The sequence below is a fragment of the Zootoca vivipara genome, chromosome 3, assembly GCF_963506605.1.
Source record: "Zootoca vivipara chromosome 3, rZooViv1.1, whole genome shotgun sequence".
Lineage (NCBI taxonomy): Eukaryota > Metazoa > Chordata > Lepidosauria > Squamata > Lacertidae > Zootoca > Zootoca vivipara.
Genome location: NC_083278.1, coordinates 77,209,009 through 77,227,168, shown reverse-complemented (window position 1 = coordinate 77,227,168; position 18,160 = coordinate 77,209,009). Strand labels below are relative to the sequence as shown.

Sequence of the window (18,160 nt, the reverse complement as noted above, 5' to 3'; positions counted from 1 at the left end):
CTTTTGACACCATCAACTATAACATCCTTCTGGACCATCTAGAGGGGTTGGGAGCTGGGCACTGTCATACAGTGGCTCCGCTCCTCCCTCCTGGGAGTGGGGATGAGTGTTCAGACCCCTGGGCTCTCACTTGTGGGGTGCCTCAGGGTTCTGTTCTCTCCCCCATGCTTTTCAACATCTACACGCAGCCGGTGGGAGAGATCATCAGGGGGGTTTGGGCTGGGTGTTCATCAGTATGCGGATCAGTATACTCTCTTTTGTGCCTTGGGTGTTTGTTGTGCTTTTAGCATAAGTATGGGAAAACTCAAACGGCTATTAGAATGAATGGTACAAAAATTCTTTGAAAAAAGAAACTTGAAATCTGCAAAGTGATTCCTTGTATTGTTTCTGTATTTGTATTTGTATTTGACACAACTCTTCTTGTAGGTTCCAATACTAAGACCCTTTTCAGCACACACAGCTCCATTAACACAGTGGGTTCCTCCCCTTACAATATACGGCTATATTTCAATATATGCAAAATACCATATATCAAAGTAAAACACTATTTTTAAAAAATGAAATGTGTGAGAAAAGCATTTTTCTGAGACTACCTTTAAACTTCCTTTCCACAGATGATGAAGATGGTATGGACTGTATGGACAACGAAAGACGACCACATTTTCCCCAGTTTTCCTATTCTGCAAGTGGACGGGAATAGCTTGTTGTTTTGTTCTGCTGCTTCACGGTCATATTAGATTTATCACTGAAAATGATTCCTGACATCACCACCAGTACTTGCTATTATTTAGGATAGCAGAGCACTTTCAGAGATCATTCCAAATTGAACAAGTTCCCTTCCTGACCAATCGGCCTCTTTGATTTATCTGCATGACATTTTATATTGGTCTGAGGTCCCCTGCTGTTACTGCTGTCCACTGTCTCAGCATGAAAGTAACAGTAAGAAGCAATCCAAAAATGTTGTGATGTTAGATGACAAATTCTCAATGGTGCATTTTGTGCACAGCTGGTTATCATTCTCTTGTCTTCTCAGAGCAAAGGCTAAAAGACACGTTGATCTGAGATGTATTCCTCACTTCTAGAAGACAAATCAGATTCTAGAAAAAAATACGATGGTTTGTGATGATTTCTCACATCTCTTTGAGCTGGACAGAACAAGGAATTGTAGAAGGTGGTGGTGTATATATGCAAAGCTTGTGGTAGGCATATCATCACTTGAATCAGACTTGCCATTAACATCTGGATGAAAACATTCCGGAGAAGGACTTATAATTGTTAATATATATAAATATATATATATAAATATATATATATATTATTTTTTAATTACTGTTGGATACTACACAAGAAGCAAAAGGCTGGGATCACCTAGCCTCCACTTAGACTTCCAGATTCACGTGCAATTATGGAGAATTGAACTTTTAAAATGCAAGAATTTAAGACATAAAAGCAGCAACTGAAGTTGTTTAAAGGTCTTACAATTTGCATCTCTCTCATACTTTTCTTTTTCTTTGTCGATATACATCACCTTTGGAGGCTGAAGAATGTAGGCAGGCATAACAACATCGCTTTTCACCAAAATTTGTACACTAAGGTAAACAGGAGTTTGCCTTACATGTTTTTACTTTTGAGTTTGTGAATTAGCTTTTTTCTTCAGGTGTTTTAACGGAATTATTTTTGTTACACTTCAATAGTATTTATTTTTAGTGATGATTGTATGTATCATGTTTGCAAATGCTGCTATATCCTAGAAGAGGCTTAAAATTTATTTTGTAAAGTATGGAAGGACTGTACAAGCTGAACAAAATAATGCACTTTTTTCTCCCATGTGAAGATGTTAACAAGACTCTGAAAGTGTACCCTGTACTTTGAATCAGGTTTCTGTAGTGGAAACATTTCATTATTGTCAAGAGAAAATCCCAGGGCCTGCACCCTCTTCTCCATGTGGTATAGGAGTCTGATAAGTCACTTGAACTTTTCAGTGATACGAAGTCCACAATGATTGCAACAAACACCCCTGTGCTATAATGTTTCAAACACTCTATTAGATTGATGGGAACAGCCATTTAAAAGTGATGTTTGATTTCTGGCCACAAGGGACATAACATTGTCAGTGTACTGAATTACCTTTCTCGTCGTATTTATTGACTAGGATATTTGAATCCTTTATTTTGTTCTTTTAAGATGTAAACATGTTGAGGGAAGGCAATCTCTAATACAGCCTTTGGGGCTGGGAGTTGGGATTTTCCAAATGAGCCACTAAATGTAATAACATTGCATGCCAGTGGTAATGACATCACCAAATGCCACTCCATGGGATTATCATCAAAGTATCTCGGCTTCATTATGTTTTCAACTCCTGTAACAAACTGTGATTTAGCTTAGTATTACGATTGCTGTGTATGAATGTGTACATGACTTCTGAGAAGAAAATAATATTTACATGCAGATGTCTTAGCCTCTTGATGCTGATAATTTCGAAGTCCTGGAATGAAAACCACTGCAGGCAGTGGGAACATGCCGGGGCTATCAAGAGGCACGTAGGCATCTTATGAAGGCAGCTAAGACAAACACATACTTTCCATAAGCAAAGTAGATTTTATTGTATCTTTGCACCACAGTAGGTCATGATTAATGGACACCTCTTGAGTGGATGGAGTGCAGAATATAACTATGTCTACACTTAGTGTTAAAGGTTGTGACACTGAAGTAGTAACGAACAATCAGAATGACTCAGTGACTAGACAGAACTTTTGTTTTATGACCAGTGTATACCAAATGTGATCACTTGATAATATTTATGGTGGTCCCGATCCTGTGTTTCTTATATGCAGGAATTTCTCTGCTGGCCAGATGGACAGTGCAGTCAGTTGTGAAGTTCTCCTCACCATTTAGTGCAGGAAAGGGGAGAGAAGAGCTCTTTAACCTTTGCCTCTAATCCAATGAGCAACCCTATCAAGCATTAACATCACTTGTTATCTGTGTGTCAGATCTGTACCAGCCTAATCTTGTAAGGGACACCACATGCACAACTCTGGGGTTAGATGTGGAATCCCTTCCCTAAGCAGGGCCCTTTCTTAGGTAAGCAAGGGATCTGCACATGGAATCACCCTGATGGAAAGGAACAAGTATGCCTTTCTATGGCTTAAATATTTCCTAATCCATATAGATATTCTTTTAGATATAATAAAATTATCAAGCTGCTATATCTCAGTGTTAGAATATTATTTATAGAAGCTATTGAAATCCATGCAATAGGTTAAGTTAAGCAGTCTGGGAGTCATTCCATGGAGTCCCACTTCCACAATTTGAAAAATACAACAAAATTGTCCAAATTCTTATTCTAATGACCATTTAAAAATTAGTGTATCTGCCTTAACAATATATCTGATTGATTTCAGAAATGGTAGCATGATGGTCTGGGAACATAAGTAAGTTCTTATTCTGTGGGCTGGTAGAAAGGCAATGGTAGCTTTTAAATAAGGGCTTGCATTTGCAGGCCTGGCTGCTCTGTTTAGTCTTTGAATTGGAGATGGAATATGAAATAGATAACACACACACGAAGATGGATTCCTTGTGTAAACCAACAGTGATGTTGGTTAATTCAGTTGAAGTTAGCTTTGACACAAGACTGAAAGTATTTACTCATCAAAGTAATATTTGCTTTCATTGCCACGTAGGACTCCTCTTCCAAGACGCACGCCACCGATTATTGCATGCATTGCACTTGTTTTGTTGTATGCCCCATAGCTTGCCTTGTGTAGATTTCTAAGGTGCTGGATAGCTGGTTATTTGATCAGCTCAGTTGTACGATTGGCTGGGAAATACATGGGGTGCAATCCAACAGCGGCCATCTGCCAGCAGCATGGATACCATTGGCGTATCAGATAACCCTCTTCAGCAGCCCCTGAAATTGCTCTAGAAGGTTGGGAGGCCATATGCAGCAGATTTCAGGAGGGTGGGATGGTGGAAGAAAGGGAAGTCGGCTCATGCTATGTTGGGTGTCACCCATGGTATTTCATAAATGGATGTAATCAGACCATCCTTCTAAAGTAGATGTGCTCTACAATTCCAGAGGCATTCCTTTACATGCATTTGCTCACAAGTATATATGCATCCTTTGGGGGTAGTCGTTCTCCATTTATGTTTATAAAAGCTCCATTCAGTGAAGTCTGACAAGTATCATAATGTTGATCTTCAAATAATCTGTCCTCCAGTGGATTTATGGCAGGGGTCCCCAGACTTACCGAGCGGCGGGCCGGTGCCCGCCGCGCCGACCGCGCGGTGGGCCGGACTGCAGGGGAGTGCGCGCGCAGCGGGCCGGAGGGCGGGGGAGTGCGCGCCCGTGCGCATGCGCACACGCACACGGGCGGAAAAAAAATCGGCGAAAATCGCTTGTGCGCATGCGTATGGGCCTCCCCCGACCCGGAAGTGCACCAGAAATGACCTCTTCCGGGTCGGGAGAGGCCCGTACGCATGCGCACAAAGGATTTTCGGCGATTTTTTGCCGATTTTTCAGATCGCCGCTGCGCCGCGCGCTGTGAGAGCGGGCGGCGGCAGCGGGCGGCGGGGGTCGTCGCGGGCCGGATTGGAAGGCCGATTGGGCCGCATCCGGCCTGGGGGCCGTAGTTTGGGGACCCCTGATTTATGGCATCACAAAAAAGCAGTCCAGCTGTTCCTGGCATCTTCAGAGCAGGGGTAGCTAGCAGTGGAAGGTTTTGACAGGTGCAAATAATTCCTTATTTGTCAGGAGATTACACTTCAGCCACACATATCTATGACTGCGGTCCTGAAAACCTCGTGTTGTCTGGTGGGGTGCAGGCTTAGGAAAACCATGGAAGATTTGCAGAGTTACCCTTTTGGCTGACATGTGGGCACGCCTCTATCACAATTCAGCATAGGTCATGGTATGGAGAACTTAGGTTTACCCAAGGTTGCAAAGAGATCAACACCAAGCTGAAATCTAGCCACTAACTGGAGACTAGGAAATAATGGTCTCTGCAGCTTGCTCCATAGTCCCTGCCACCATCACTCTTCCTTTGTACTACGTACTAAGAAGCAGCAGCTTTGGATTCCTCACTTGACCCAGTTTTCCCTGCAGTCTCATTAATTGACAGGAGGATCTAGAGGTGAGGAAGGTGCAGGGAGACCTCCTCCTCACAATACTACAGAGGAGAACACCATAGAAATTTCTATCAAGTCACATTTCTCTAATTTATTACAAATTAGCCCACAGAATTTAATATGTTCCTAGACTGTACAAGGCATAAGTTTTGGCATGTCTTGTTCTGACTATTTTTGTCAGCTCAAGAAGGCTCCAAATAGTGTCACAAATATTTTAACAATAGATGGTCACCTGTCAGGTCAGGTTGTTGTTGTATTCCACATTGTGCAAGTCGAAGTCTGTGAACTGAGCTTTCCTCTACCTTCCGCTTGCATAAGGTTGGCTACAGCCCACTGTAACCCATGTTGTTGGCCTATTGAGCAGAACAGTTAAAGGTGGCTTGATATTGCATTTACTGTATTGTTTGCATATAGAATTTTGTACCTTTAAGTTACATTTGATGTGGGGAGGGAAAAGAAAGCAAAAATGGTATTTGAGTTCATGTTCCTACATGGAATGACGATTTGGAGGTTGAGAAAAAACTTCCAATTCATACTCATAAGAATACATAAATCAATCAAAGCTGCAGCTAAAAGACACTCTTGAAACCTCTCTTCTGCTTCCCCACAGCTTACTCTTGAGTTTGGCTAGACTATGACAGGAGTTTGAAAAAAAACATAGTACATTTCAGACTTGTTGACTCCAGCTTGTACTGGCTTCCAGGACATTGTATGTGCCCTCTTGTACTGCAGCCATCTTTGAGGAAATAGGTCGTTTCTATTTATGTTTTGGCAGTTTTGCACACAAACTTTGCTTTCCACACTAACAATTCTTCCAAAACATCTTTGCTAATCGCAGAGCCTCTATTCCAGTATTGTTTTATAAAACTTTTCAAATTGTTTTTGTTTGCTTGCTTCTTGAAGCTGGCAGTTCTTGCACAGGCCATGTGCTTTTTCCTAGAGTACAAATGTAAGGTTTTTCCTTACTAACTGCAGGGTCTCTATATTACACCTCAATGTACACACTTTGCTGCTACTGTTTGTACCGTCTACAGTAGAATTTCCTTATCTTGCTCCTGGTATAGTGCATTACAGGCAAGCATGAAATGTAAAGTATTTATTTAAATAAAAACTCTAAAATGGTAATTGAATTACCTCCCTGTAGCTTTAGAGTTTGTGAAATTTCTTGACCTTGCTAGTTCTTTCATTAGACCCATGACAGATCTAGTCATATGGTTAAGGACATTAAGCAGACACTAAAAAATCCAAGAAACCGTATTACTGTTGGTCATACTTAAACTGTTTATTTCCTTAAGCATATGACCCACAAGGATGTGAAATAACAACAGCTGTTTTTTGTACACTGTACATCCTTAGTATTTTTACACATATATGATAGGGATGCACATTATTTTCCTTCGTAAAGACAGCTTAAATAAAGCACTATGTCAATCTGCTACTTATGTGTTTATTGTTGTTGCTTTTGTTTTTGAGGTGCAAACATGTATAAAGGTTGCAACAAAGGAGTTTTTAGTTTTATCTATGACTTGAGAGCAACTTTATTTCATGAAAATGGTTTTAAAAAGCAATATCTTTGCAATTGCAAATTACTGCAGATATCTTGAGTGCTGTGGTATACTTTAGAAAAGTATATATCGTAATATGCAGCCCATCTAAAAGCAATTCTAAAATTTTATTCTGATGTCTGTACATTCTCATCATATCTGTGATAATTGACAGATAATGCTATGTGCATTGTTAGCTGATTTCAATTTTTTATGTTTATTGGAAATTTACTATAACTTGCTGCCTTCCTTTATGGAGGTTTTTTCTTTTCAAACAGTTGAAAATTCCATAACTAAAATCATACACCAAGTGCTAGTGATGCGTAAGATACTCACTGTCCAAAAAACCCACAGTCCAGGTAATATGGGGGGGGGGGAATAATAAAGAATTGGAAGAGTACACAAAAAGATGCATGGTTTATTATAAGGTTTGTAGATAGACATAATGAGGAGGACAATAACAAGTAGAAGGGCTATTAAGGGACAAAAAGAATTTGTTAGAGTTTATTTTAGGAAAACATTCAAGGTGTAAAAGGATAGAGCAAGTGCAAAATGGAAGATTCTAGGCAAAGGCTATGGGTGGGAACTTGAAGAAGAATGAGAAAGTAAGGTTATGGAGAGCATAAAAGACCAGAACAAGAATAAGTGAATAAGAATAAGTGGCAAATGAAATTATTGTACGAAAACTGATAATTCAGACAATGCTTGCTTTTCCAAGATTGTAGAAAACAGTTATAAGTTTAGTTGAAGATGTGGAACCATCTTGAGAAATGCATAGATTCCAACAAGGCAGAAGTGAAAAAACTAAACATTTTGTTGTGTTTCCATATCATATGAGAATACACATGGTATCTATCATGTTTTTGGTCTGTGAGGCCCAGAAACCATTTGTGATCTTTAGAATTCATTTCAAAGTTTACTGATATTTACATAATTATTTTAATGGAACAGGTTATATCACAGACATAGTGAAATAGATAAGTGATACAATGTATAAACCTCCAAGTTATTAAAATATTGAGACTGTAGTAAATAATTTTGCTATGTTAAATTTGGTTAATTAAATTTCTCTTGCACTTTTCCTTTAGAATCAAGACGTCTTACAGTAGAATTAGATATAAAAAACAGCAAAACAATAACAATATAAAAATTCCGTAAAACGATACCAACCTTCCCACATATGAAGAGACAAAATCAACAGGAACCTGAGCATAGTACTGTACATTTCAGTCAGCAATATCACTTTGAATGTTGCGGGCACTTCATCCACTCATAATGTAGAACATGTAAAACATCTTAACAAAATCTAGCCATCACACAGTTGACTATCCATATTTCTTTTAATTGTCTGAGATTTGTGCATCTGTAGCATAACCTACATTTTGTGTTACCTTGCTATCACTATCTGATAGCCAACACAGTAACTAAAAATTCCAGGCTTGATCTGCGATGCACAGTTACCAGTCTTAAAAGTAGCGTAGCTTATGCCACCCACCCTTTGAATTGATTCATGGACTATTTTACGGCATTTTTGTCTCTCTGGCATTATTGCTTTCAGTTTTAGATAGTTACAACATCAACTAGCCCACCTGCAATGGAAATAAGAATATTAAAACACTAATAATAAAATAGTCCAACAAAAATTTTAATGTTCACAAATGACTCGCCAACCACACACACACACACACACACATTGCGTACACACACCCGCTCCATGTTGGAATGTCCAATTTACAAGATGGCTCCACATTTGAAATTAACTGTTAAACTGGTATATATGATGAAGAAGAAGTAAACAATCTAGCACCGGGTAGAAAGAGAAAACATTACTAAGGATGAGGGGTAGCCAATGAAAGAACCAGAAATGTAGTTGGATGGGCTGCCTGTAACTAGTCATTGATAAATTCTGAGTTTTGGTCAGAATGAAAGCAGTCAGGATGGGGGGGGGGAGAAGAGAGAGACAAGTAGAGTCTACAATAGTCAAAGTGAGAAGTAAAAGTGAGAAGTAACTAAGGCATAAACAGGCCTTTTGGCTGGCTCACACATTCTTCTTCATCAATTGATCTCATCAGGTTATTACTCTAAGTTGAATGTGTGGATTGTCTCCATTGATATGCATTGTATTTGAGTGGGCATCTATGTGAGGTGGTTGATCTGTGATGTCATGGTGGTGAACGGCATCACTCGACAGCATGTTCAACAGTCAATGACTGCAGCATATGCAGTTGTTTATGTAAGGCAGAAATCTAGCAGGGTGGCAAAATGGAAGAATAGGAAGTTTAGCAGTAGAATGCTTTAGAAGACTGAGAGAGAGAGGTGGTAATCAAAGGCTACAACATTCTTGTTCACTGAATTTATAGGAAGTTAGTTGATACCAGTGGAAAAAGAGTTTGTGCAGAAACTTCCACATCTGCTACATTATGTGTAAGAAATGTCAAGTCATTGGAAAGATGATTGACAAGAGCTAGAAAGCTAGTTAGTTTAAAAGAGAGGGGGATAAGGATGAGAGGGCAGATAGCGAAATTAGATGAGATGGGACAAATTGTTGAGAGGAGCACAGTGATAAGAGTTGTGTTACAGGAAGAAGACAGGTGGTTATGCATGTGCTGAACTTTCCATTGAAATCAATGGGACTACACACCTTAAACTTTGTCTGGATTGTGCCTTAGTTATATGTGTTCTCTATATATTGTTCTCTATTAAGTCCTTTTTGATGACAGAAGGCAGAAATAGTGTGGAACTCGTCCTCTTAAACATGTAGATTGAAATTGAGCTCTAGAATTTGAGTTAATACTCGAGAGAATTCTAATAATTGCATAGCTGTTTGCTTTAGCCATTTTTCATTTTTATTTTTGTAAAATGACATAGCTTACACGTCTTCTGTTTACTTCTGTCAAGCATGTACACCTTTATTTATTTGGCTTGTTTTTCTTAAACCCACCCTGTTGCTTGCTGAAAGCTCAGGGTGGATAACATTAAGAAACATTTCAAAACATGTATTTAATAAATATTTATTATGTATTTATAAGGTTGAAATGAAATTATTGCCTTGGTAATCAATATTCAAAGCAAACTTGTTGTAAGTCTTTAGGTTTGTTACCAAAATATCTTTTAAGACATAGGGGATCAAAGACTTTGATTCTGAACACGGTTTAGTGTCCATCAATATCACCTACTGATAAATTCTTTGCAGGATTCTTACAATTAGTTATCGGAGATAAAAATATTACTTGGAGAAATTAATAACTTTCATTTTAATATTTATTAGGGGTAAAATTAGCTTATTAAAAATGACATGCAACCCAGAACTTGCTGCTTTGCCACTGGATAAATGTTCCTATGTCAGCCTCTTCGGTTTGGTACAGATTGAATATATTTAAGAGATTGGGACTGTCTACTCTCCTTCTTCCATGAGCTCACATACTGTTCCTCATCTCCCTTTGACTCCCCCTGTCCTTGTTCAGTGCTGACTGCTTAGCATCATGTCTGCACTAAGCTAACAATTAACTTATTGCTAGCCTTAAACCAGATTTTGATGTTAAGTTTGGAAGCTGATTTCAAATTCTGATTTAACTATGATTAGTGATGAAATCAGTGCAGACTTAATCAAGTGCGGACAGAGGGAAGAGAAGTAGGAGCACATAAGCCAGAAGCCAAAGGAGTATGTGATCTTGAAGAGCTCTTCTAATATCTTAACCAAGACAAGTGTTTGCGCCAAGTGTTTATGCAACACCATGTATATAGAAAGAAGTTTTGGTGCACAAACATGCTGATGGCTCAGACAGCTACTACAGGCATCTATGGCAGAAGCCTTCTTCTAGTCATGCTTCTTGCAAGGAGAAACCTGCTCTACTTAGGTTGCCCAAGAATCACCGTTGCAGCACCTTTGATTTTCCAGTAGACAGGAGGAACTGCTGTTTTTGCCTGACGTTGTGAAGGGGAAGAACAGAAGAACAGCAAACACCAGAGAAACTATGAAAGTAGTCTTGCAGCTTCTTCTTTACCTCCCTAGCGCAGCTCAAATCTGGCAAGAAAAGACAAGGCCGTAGCCATATTCAGCAGCCATATTCAGCAGCCATGGCCAATAGTGGTTCCTTCTTAAGGAATTCTCTCTTATTAATTCATCAGATAAGGAAGAGGTGGATGGAGGGACACCAGCATGGGCTTGCTGTGGTTGATGGATGCCACAGGGGCACAGAAGTTTCCAAGGTCCCTTCTAAGGACCAAACTTAGATGCACTGCAACAGACCCATTTCTTTAAATGCGGTTCTGTACTGACCACGTACAAAGGTAGAGATCTAATTTAAAGAGCAAAAGGGAGTCGCTTTCTACTCGGCAACACTCTCCCAGACAACTAACAGTTTTTACAGAATGTCTTTGTGGTGCAACAAGAGAATTACAAACGGGGCAAGCTCACCTTCCGAGACAGGTATTTAGAAGCTTCAGCATCAAAACCAGCCCTGGTTGGACTGCACAGAGAGGTAAGCCATAGGCCGGGAAGTGAAGGTTTAACACCTTGGCACTGCATGCCCTTTTTGTTCTTTAAATTGAACCCCTACTCTCCTGCTTTGGAGGCGCATGGCAGCAACAAGGATTGTGACCATTGTGCTTTTTGGCCCCAAAACTCTATGAACCAGCACTAAGGAGATAACAGTCTTAAACCAAAGAGTCCCGGGGTATAAAAGTGAAGAACATTTCCATGTAAGTAATATTTAGCAGGAAAAATAATTCAGTCCAGGATAATTGATGTTATTTGTGGGAAAGGAAAATTAACTGCAGTGGGACCATTTATAAATCCATGAGAAAGATCACTACCAGTATTTCATTTGCCCAGTAGTATTGTTTAAATGATACCTATCCATCTCGGGTGCTTACTGAAGTCCTCAACAACTTTGCAACATTGTTGTCTTGCTGTAGCAAAATCCTGCAGCTGAGGTCATGGGATCAATATATACACCTTTAAAAGTTTCCTGTCTCTGAACCATAATAAAATTGATTTTGAAAAACATCTTATGTTCATCAGGGGTCAGCAAGCTTTTTCAGCAGGGGGCCGGTCCACTGTCCCTCAGACCTTGGGGGGTGGGCTATTTTTTTGGGGGGGAGAATGAACAAATTCCTATGCCCCACAAATAACCCAGAGATTTTAAATAAAAGCACACATTCTACTCATGTAAAAACACCAGGCAGGCCCCATAAATAACCCAGAGATGCATTTTAAATAAAAGGACTGTCCGCATGCTGGATTTAGAAGGCGTTTGGGCCGGATCCGGCCCCCAGGCCTTAGTTTGCCTACCCATGTTCTAAATAAATAAAATGTTATCTGTGGAAGATACACTTGTGTGCCTTGCTTAAAGGTTAACAAAGACATGTATTTTATGACATATCTATTTAAAACAATTAAATATCACCTCTCCAAGCCATGAGGCAACTTCCAGCAAAAAACCCAGAAGTAGCAATAAAAACAATAATCTATACTACAGAAATGAGCCAACAATGCTCTTTCCCCTCCTTGCCATCCACTTCTCAAAAGACGGATGCTTTGCACCTTCTCTCAAAAGCCGCAAAACCAGACCAGTTTCTAACCTTGCTAAGGAAGTTGTTCTGCAACCCTGGAGCAATTGTAGCCCTGCTCCTTATCTAGAATTTGATAAAGGGCAAGCAATAAATGTTGGAAGTTAAAAAAATAACATAAGGTGAGTGGGGGCAATAATAAGTGGGGGTGCAAACTATTTTAAATTAGGGTAGAGTTAAGCATTCAAAGGAAGTGCAAGAGAAAGTGACTTGTGCTTCTCCTCTGTATGATTCCAAGCTCTCACCCAAAGCAGGGGAAGGTGATGGTGTCCTCCCGCCCAATGGAATTTATGGGCAACTTCCCAGAAATAGATCCAGACGTATTTTCTTGGGTGAGGAAGAACAAGCAGCCTTGAATGCTCAAAAAGACCGAACCAATTCACAAAATCTGCAGACAGGGACGACTTATTTCCAGAGCAAGAAGATAAATTTGCAAAGATTTAATTATTTAAGAGCTTCAGGTCAACAAGCTGAAACTGGATACAGAATTCTCATCTAACGAAGGCTGTTTTCCAAGTTAGCTTCAGCCGCTCAGTATCGCAGCTGTAGCTCACTGGGTAACTAAAAGAGAAAAACCAAAGATTGACTTCTGTCACTTGTAAGAGCAGCAAGTGTTTATTTATATTGCTTTCTTCCTGTGGTTAAGGTCTCAAAAGAAAGGTTTGTCAATTGTGGAGAACATTGCACTGTTCTGTAACAAAACATGGTTTCAAAGGCGTGTAACTTGCATAAGCTGACCATTTACTTTGAGAGGCAAAAAACACGCCATGGCAATACTTCATTCTGGAAAATCAAGGTTTTAATGAGTTCTAAACACGGTTCGTGTTTAGCAGAAAATAACAGAGCCCTTGCTTTTAAGGCACATTTGGTTCCCTGCCTCTTATTTTCTTAAATAGAGATGACAGGTTTGTGCGAAAATACAGTTTACTGTGAATTTTATCAGATTACAACGGATGGGCCACTGTATCAAGAGGAAGCTGGCTTTATGCTAAGAAAAGGCCCCTTTCACACAAAAAAGGGAATCCACAGGGATCCACACACATCCCTAATTCCCCTACCATTCATACATTGTCATTTATTGTGCATGAAGGAGGGGGATGATGATGTTCATATGGGGTTTATATGGGGTTTTGGCTGACCCACCACTGACTTCCTCACATGGGTAACCTTTCCAGGCATGTGACCCTCAAGCTGGTAACATCTTCCCAGTTCTATTTTGGAATTTCTGTATCTCACAGAGAAAAACGCAGTCATAATTGATCCTCTAATAGTGACCTCTGGTGGTGAATGATGGCAGAACTGGAACCTGGTCAGAAAGTCCAAGAGGCTCTGTGGTTTAGACCAAAGCGCCACCTACTCCCTTGTTGTTTAGTAAGAAGGACACACCATGCAGTAGTTCTGTTGACTTTGTTCATGACAACTGACCATATTGTTAACAGTGATTTTAATATAAGTGTGCAGTTTCAAAAGATGGACCTTAAATATTTTTTATTTGAAATATATGAATAATGTATATACTTAAAAACTCATCTCGAATTCAGTAGAGAAGGGAGATAGGGTTGCTGGAAGAGGGGAGGGTGGGAGAGACATTTTACCATTTATCAAGTCATGTGTGTGCCAGCACCTTACGTTTTACCAACTCGGGTAGTAATTTTTATAGGAAGCAGCTCTTTTATAAAAAGAAGGTTGCTTATACTCCATATCTAGTCAGACTTTGGAATACATAGCACAAGGTTTCTGGTATCTGCCCCACGTAAGGAAAGCACACTTTGTTAATCATACACAATAATTTTAAACAACCCATAGTTTCTTGGTTCAGATGATCAAAGCACATGTGACAGCTTCTGAACTCCTCAAACAAGCTCAAGACTCACTGCAACTGGATCGTATCATGTTCACCTATAGTGTCAGTGGACCCACCAGTACTTCTTATGGCAGCTGCAAAAAAAGTCAGCAATTATCCCCTCCAAAATCCACAACATATGAGAGAGTTTGTTCCTCCTGCACTGAGCATGCCTCCTAAAACATGCCCCAATTTCACTGGGTACCAGGACTGGACACCCACTGCCCCTCCCTTCTGTGCAAATTGTGCACTTCTCTGAACAAATGCAACAGTGGCTGATGTCATGCCTTTTTTCTCCATGGGTGCGGGTGTAGTTGGGGTGCCTGCTATTTTCGCAGTGGCGGCCATTTTGTGTTCTTAAATGCCCCAATGCCTTTTTGTAACTGGCACCTACAGCATTCTTTCCACTGCTCACTGGAAATGTAATGTCCAGATGTGGCTGTGTTTTTTTATGACAGCTGAGCCTTCAAATGAGCTCCTCTTCTAGGGAAGGAGAAAGCGCAAAAACTGGGGAAGTAGAGGGAAGCTTAGAGTGTCCAGATCAACAACTGTATAAAGGTGAGGATTTGAATTTGAATTCACAGGATTCAGATGTTGAAACTGGATTGGACCGGTTCTTTTGTTTTAGTCACTGATGGTCAAACGTTTTTCTCCAGCTTTTATTCATTTTTTCCTGGTTCTGAGTGGTACCTGAATCCTCAGGAACTCCACCTCCTCAGTAAGCATCTGCCTCTCCTTGTATAGCTCATTCTGCTTGTTCAGCAACTCCACTAGCTGCTGGGCAGTAGTCTGGCAATGCTTGTCAAGCTGCTGTAACCTGGAAAAAACCAGAAAAAAGAGGTTGCTCTGATGGGGCAGTTATAGGAGGGAATGACCCAAGGCTTCTCCGGAAGTGAAGCGCATGGTAGAAGCTGTCCTTTAGGTATACATTCTTCCCTTGCATTGACACATTGTCAAGTATTTATATTTTTAAATTGGAAGTCTTATCTGGAAGAATTCACAAAATTACCTTTGTCAATATGTATCACTGGCAGGGCCATATTAAGCCATTTAGAGGCATATTTCAGTGTCCCCATATATATCTAATTCAAACTGCAAAATATCTTTTATTTTTTCGAAATTAAACAAAACCTACAGTAACATGGAAAATAATGTCTATTGTTAATCACACCATTATATACATGACTGTCAATTGTCACTCACTTTTTACATATTGCCTTAGAATCGGTCACAAATAAAATGAAACTCTAGGGTGATGCGTGTATAATTTCATCATGGGTTGACATTGGATGCTCCAAAATCGATGTGGTTAATATTTTGCTCCCTACCCCCCCTCCAAATAATTACCTCCAAAATTCTCACCAAGGCCTTTAAAAACCTCCACATTTGGAGACATCCCCCGCCCCCAAATCTGGCAACACTGCACTCACTCTCAGTGGACGACTGAACGGGAGAGCCAACATGACCAAGATAAGAACGATCACATGAGCTCAGGGGACTCAAGTTATCAGACTTTATTTCTGTTGTATTTCCTAAATTCATGTATATCATTAATCTCTATTATTACTATTTATTACTAAATTCATTTATTGTAGGAGCCTTTTTTGTGGAACCTGGTTCAGCTGCACCATATTATCCATGGTAAATCCGACAATGGAAAATTTCTGTGGTGCCCCTTTCCCTTGCTGCGCTAAGCATGTGCTTATTTTGATTAATGGTTAACACAGCCCTGATCATTGGTAGAAACCCCCCTCATAATACAAAGTGTATGCATAGTCCTACTCAGGGAAATGAAAGATACCTCAAATATTACTAATACCATGTCTCATAGCTTCATAGGTTCCACCAATGAATTACCAGGCTCCATTCCTAGCTGCTGCAGCTTATTAACATACATTCTCTCTGTGTGTGTGAGAGAGAGGGGGGGGGAATGCTCTTTTTCACTATAAAATGGATGATATATAGTCTTAAGAAAGCCAGCAGAGTTTTGTAGGTATGTTTGATGGGGAAGAAAGACCATATAGGGTAATTCACCACTGTATTACTTCTTTTGCGCTGAAATATCTAACCATAGCTATTATGTAGTTAAGCTTCTGCTGATTGCAAAGGTCTACCCAAAGTTGTATCACTTGCCCAGGGTATTGTCATTCAACTGACACCAAACAGGAATTCCCAACTCTGTCCACGGATTACACAATTCGCAGAATGTGTAAGGTCAGCAAAGCATGTCCCGTTTAAACATGATTTCCTAAGTTTACAGACCTCCGTTATACATTAAACACTCAGCATAAAGAGTCATAATATATGTCTACAGACATACATATCAGCATATATCCACCTATCCTCCTTCTCTCTCAGTCACACTAAAAAGTAAATTTAGACCTAGGAAGTTGCAGCCACATAGTCTGACCCCTTTCCGGTTCAGCACTTCCCTGAGCAAATAGCAGCAGAACCGGGAAAGGAACTGCTGAGTCACAAATGCAACAACTTGCCTTCCTCTCCAATCCAAGTACTTGTATCACATCCAACCTAGTATATATGATAATAGATTTAGGTCCTTCCGTGCTACTACTATGTAGATAGTATCACACACAAGAGAGAAGCATTGGCAGGCTTTACAGATGCTCCAAAATCTTTAGCGAGGAAAAAGTCTAAGGGGGCAAAAACAAAAACAAAAAGCCCTACCCCTCAAACAGTCCCACAATAACTCAATGGCATGGGATGTCGAATACATGAGAGTAGCAACTTGGTGGAAGGCAGATAGTGATGGACTAGAGTGGCTAGAACATATTGTCTGAAAGGACCACTTCCTGGTCTACACTGAGAAGCTATTTTTAAACATCCCCAGAGATGGGACAGCTGCCCAAGAGCATCAATGGAGAACAATAAAAAAAATTAATGTAGCTGGGATTGGACACAGGTGTAACACACACATACACACACACACCAACAAAACAGATACTGATGAATGGAAGGGCAAGGAAAGAAAAAAGAGATAGAGGAATGAAATCAAGGAGAAGGGGAAAGAGTGCTTGGAATCCTAAGCAGATGCATTGCGCTCTGCAGCATGTTATCAGAAGGCTTTTTAAATGTGTTCCCCCCCACCCCAAAAAAAGTGCTTTCCAGTTTTTACTTCTGCAATGTTCTCTTCCTATTCCATCAGCCCAAAGTAAAACTAATCATCTTCCATAACTGACTGCCATATTGTAAAATTGGTAAATATATGACATGTCCCAGCATTGGTTGCAAAAGCTCACCTGGCAGGGAGAGTTCATAATATGTGACGAGATCCCTTTGCTCTCCAGTTTGCTATAAATATATATAATGAGGTCAGGATTGAGGTGCTAAGCCAGAAGAGACCAAACGATTACATTATGCATCATTGCAGTACCATCGGATTATGCATGCAACCGATTTCTACTGTACTCTGCAAAGCTGTAGGTGCCATAGCAGTGAGATTGAATTACAGCAACTGGCAGCAGCTAAATCACCAAATCCAATATCCACGCTGCACTTACTGGCACACATCTTAATTAGGTTTTTATATAAGTAATCTGATAACTACTCCTGGCTGGCTATTGCTGAACTGTCAGCACTGAAAGCTTTGTTATTTAGCCACTCTTCCCGTATATGGTGGCAGCCTCCCTACTGACCCTTGTCAAAGAACCCCATCTGCTGGTTACCACGGTAACTGAAAGAAACCAATTGAGCTGAACAGAAAGACTCAGAAGAAAGTCCGCAGCCAAAGGAATTCTGGAAAAAAAGGCAATAAAACACTTAGGAAAAGAGAGCCCACATTTCAAGATTAGATCTTGGAGGGATAATACAGCTGTGTGACTTTGCAGGTGAAGCCAAACGCTGGAGAAAATAGCTCCCCCTCCACCCCAGAGTGTTTAACGGATTTGAAAGCGGGAAGAATGAATCTTTTGAGAATTCCTTGCATACTCATCTATGGTAAACTGGTCTTCCCGGGTTTTCTTCATGCAGTGAGTAGTTAAAAGTATTGAACTCGTTGCCACAGGAGGCAGTGAAGGCCACCAACTAGGAAGGGTTTAAAAGAGGATTAGAAAAATTCACA

General features: G+C 40.1%; 2 protein-coding genes across 4 annotated transcripts in view; one reads left to right on the top strand and one right to left on the bottom strand.

Moving 5' to 3' along the window:
• The window catches only part of AKT3 (AKT serine/threonine kinase 3), a 116,334-nt gene extending 103,982 nt beyond the window's left edge, over positions 1-12,352 (top strand). For all 3 annotated transcript variants that reach the window (XM_035108349.2, XM_035108351.2, XM_035108350.2), the window contains one exon: positions 615-12,352. In XM_035108349.2, coding sequence (XP_034964240.1) covers positions 615-700 — 86 coding nt within the window. In that variant the 3' untranslated portion in view covers positions 701-12,352. The remainder of the gene's footprint in view (positions 1-614) is intronic.
• Positions 9,391-18,160, bottom strand: part of SDCCAG8 (SHH signaling and ciliogenesis regulator SDCCAG8) — a 92,725-nt gene continuing 83,955 nt past the window's right edge. The window contains exon 17 of the mRNA XM_035108353.2: positions 9,391-14,899. Coding sequence (XP_034964244.1) covers positions 14,746-14,899 — 154 coding nt within the window. The 3' untranslated portion in view covers positions 9,391-14,745. The remainder of the gene's footprint in view (positions 14,900-18,160) is intronic.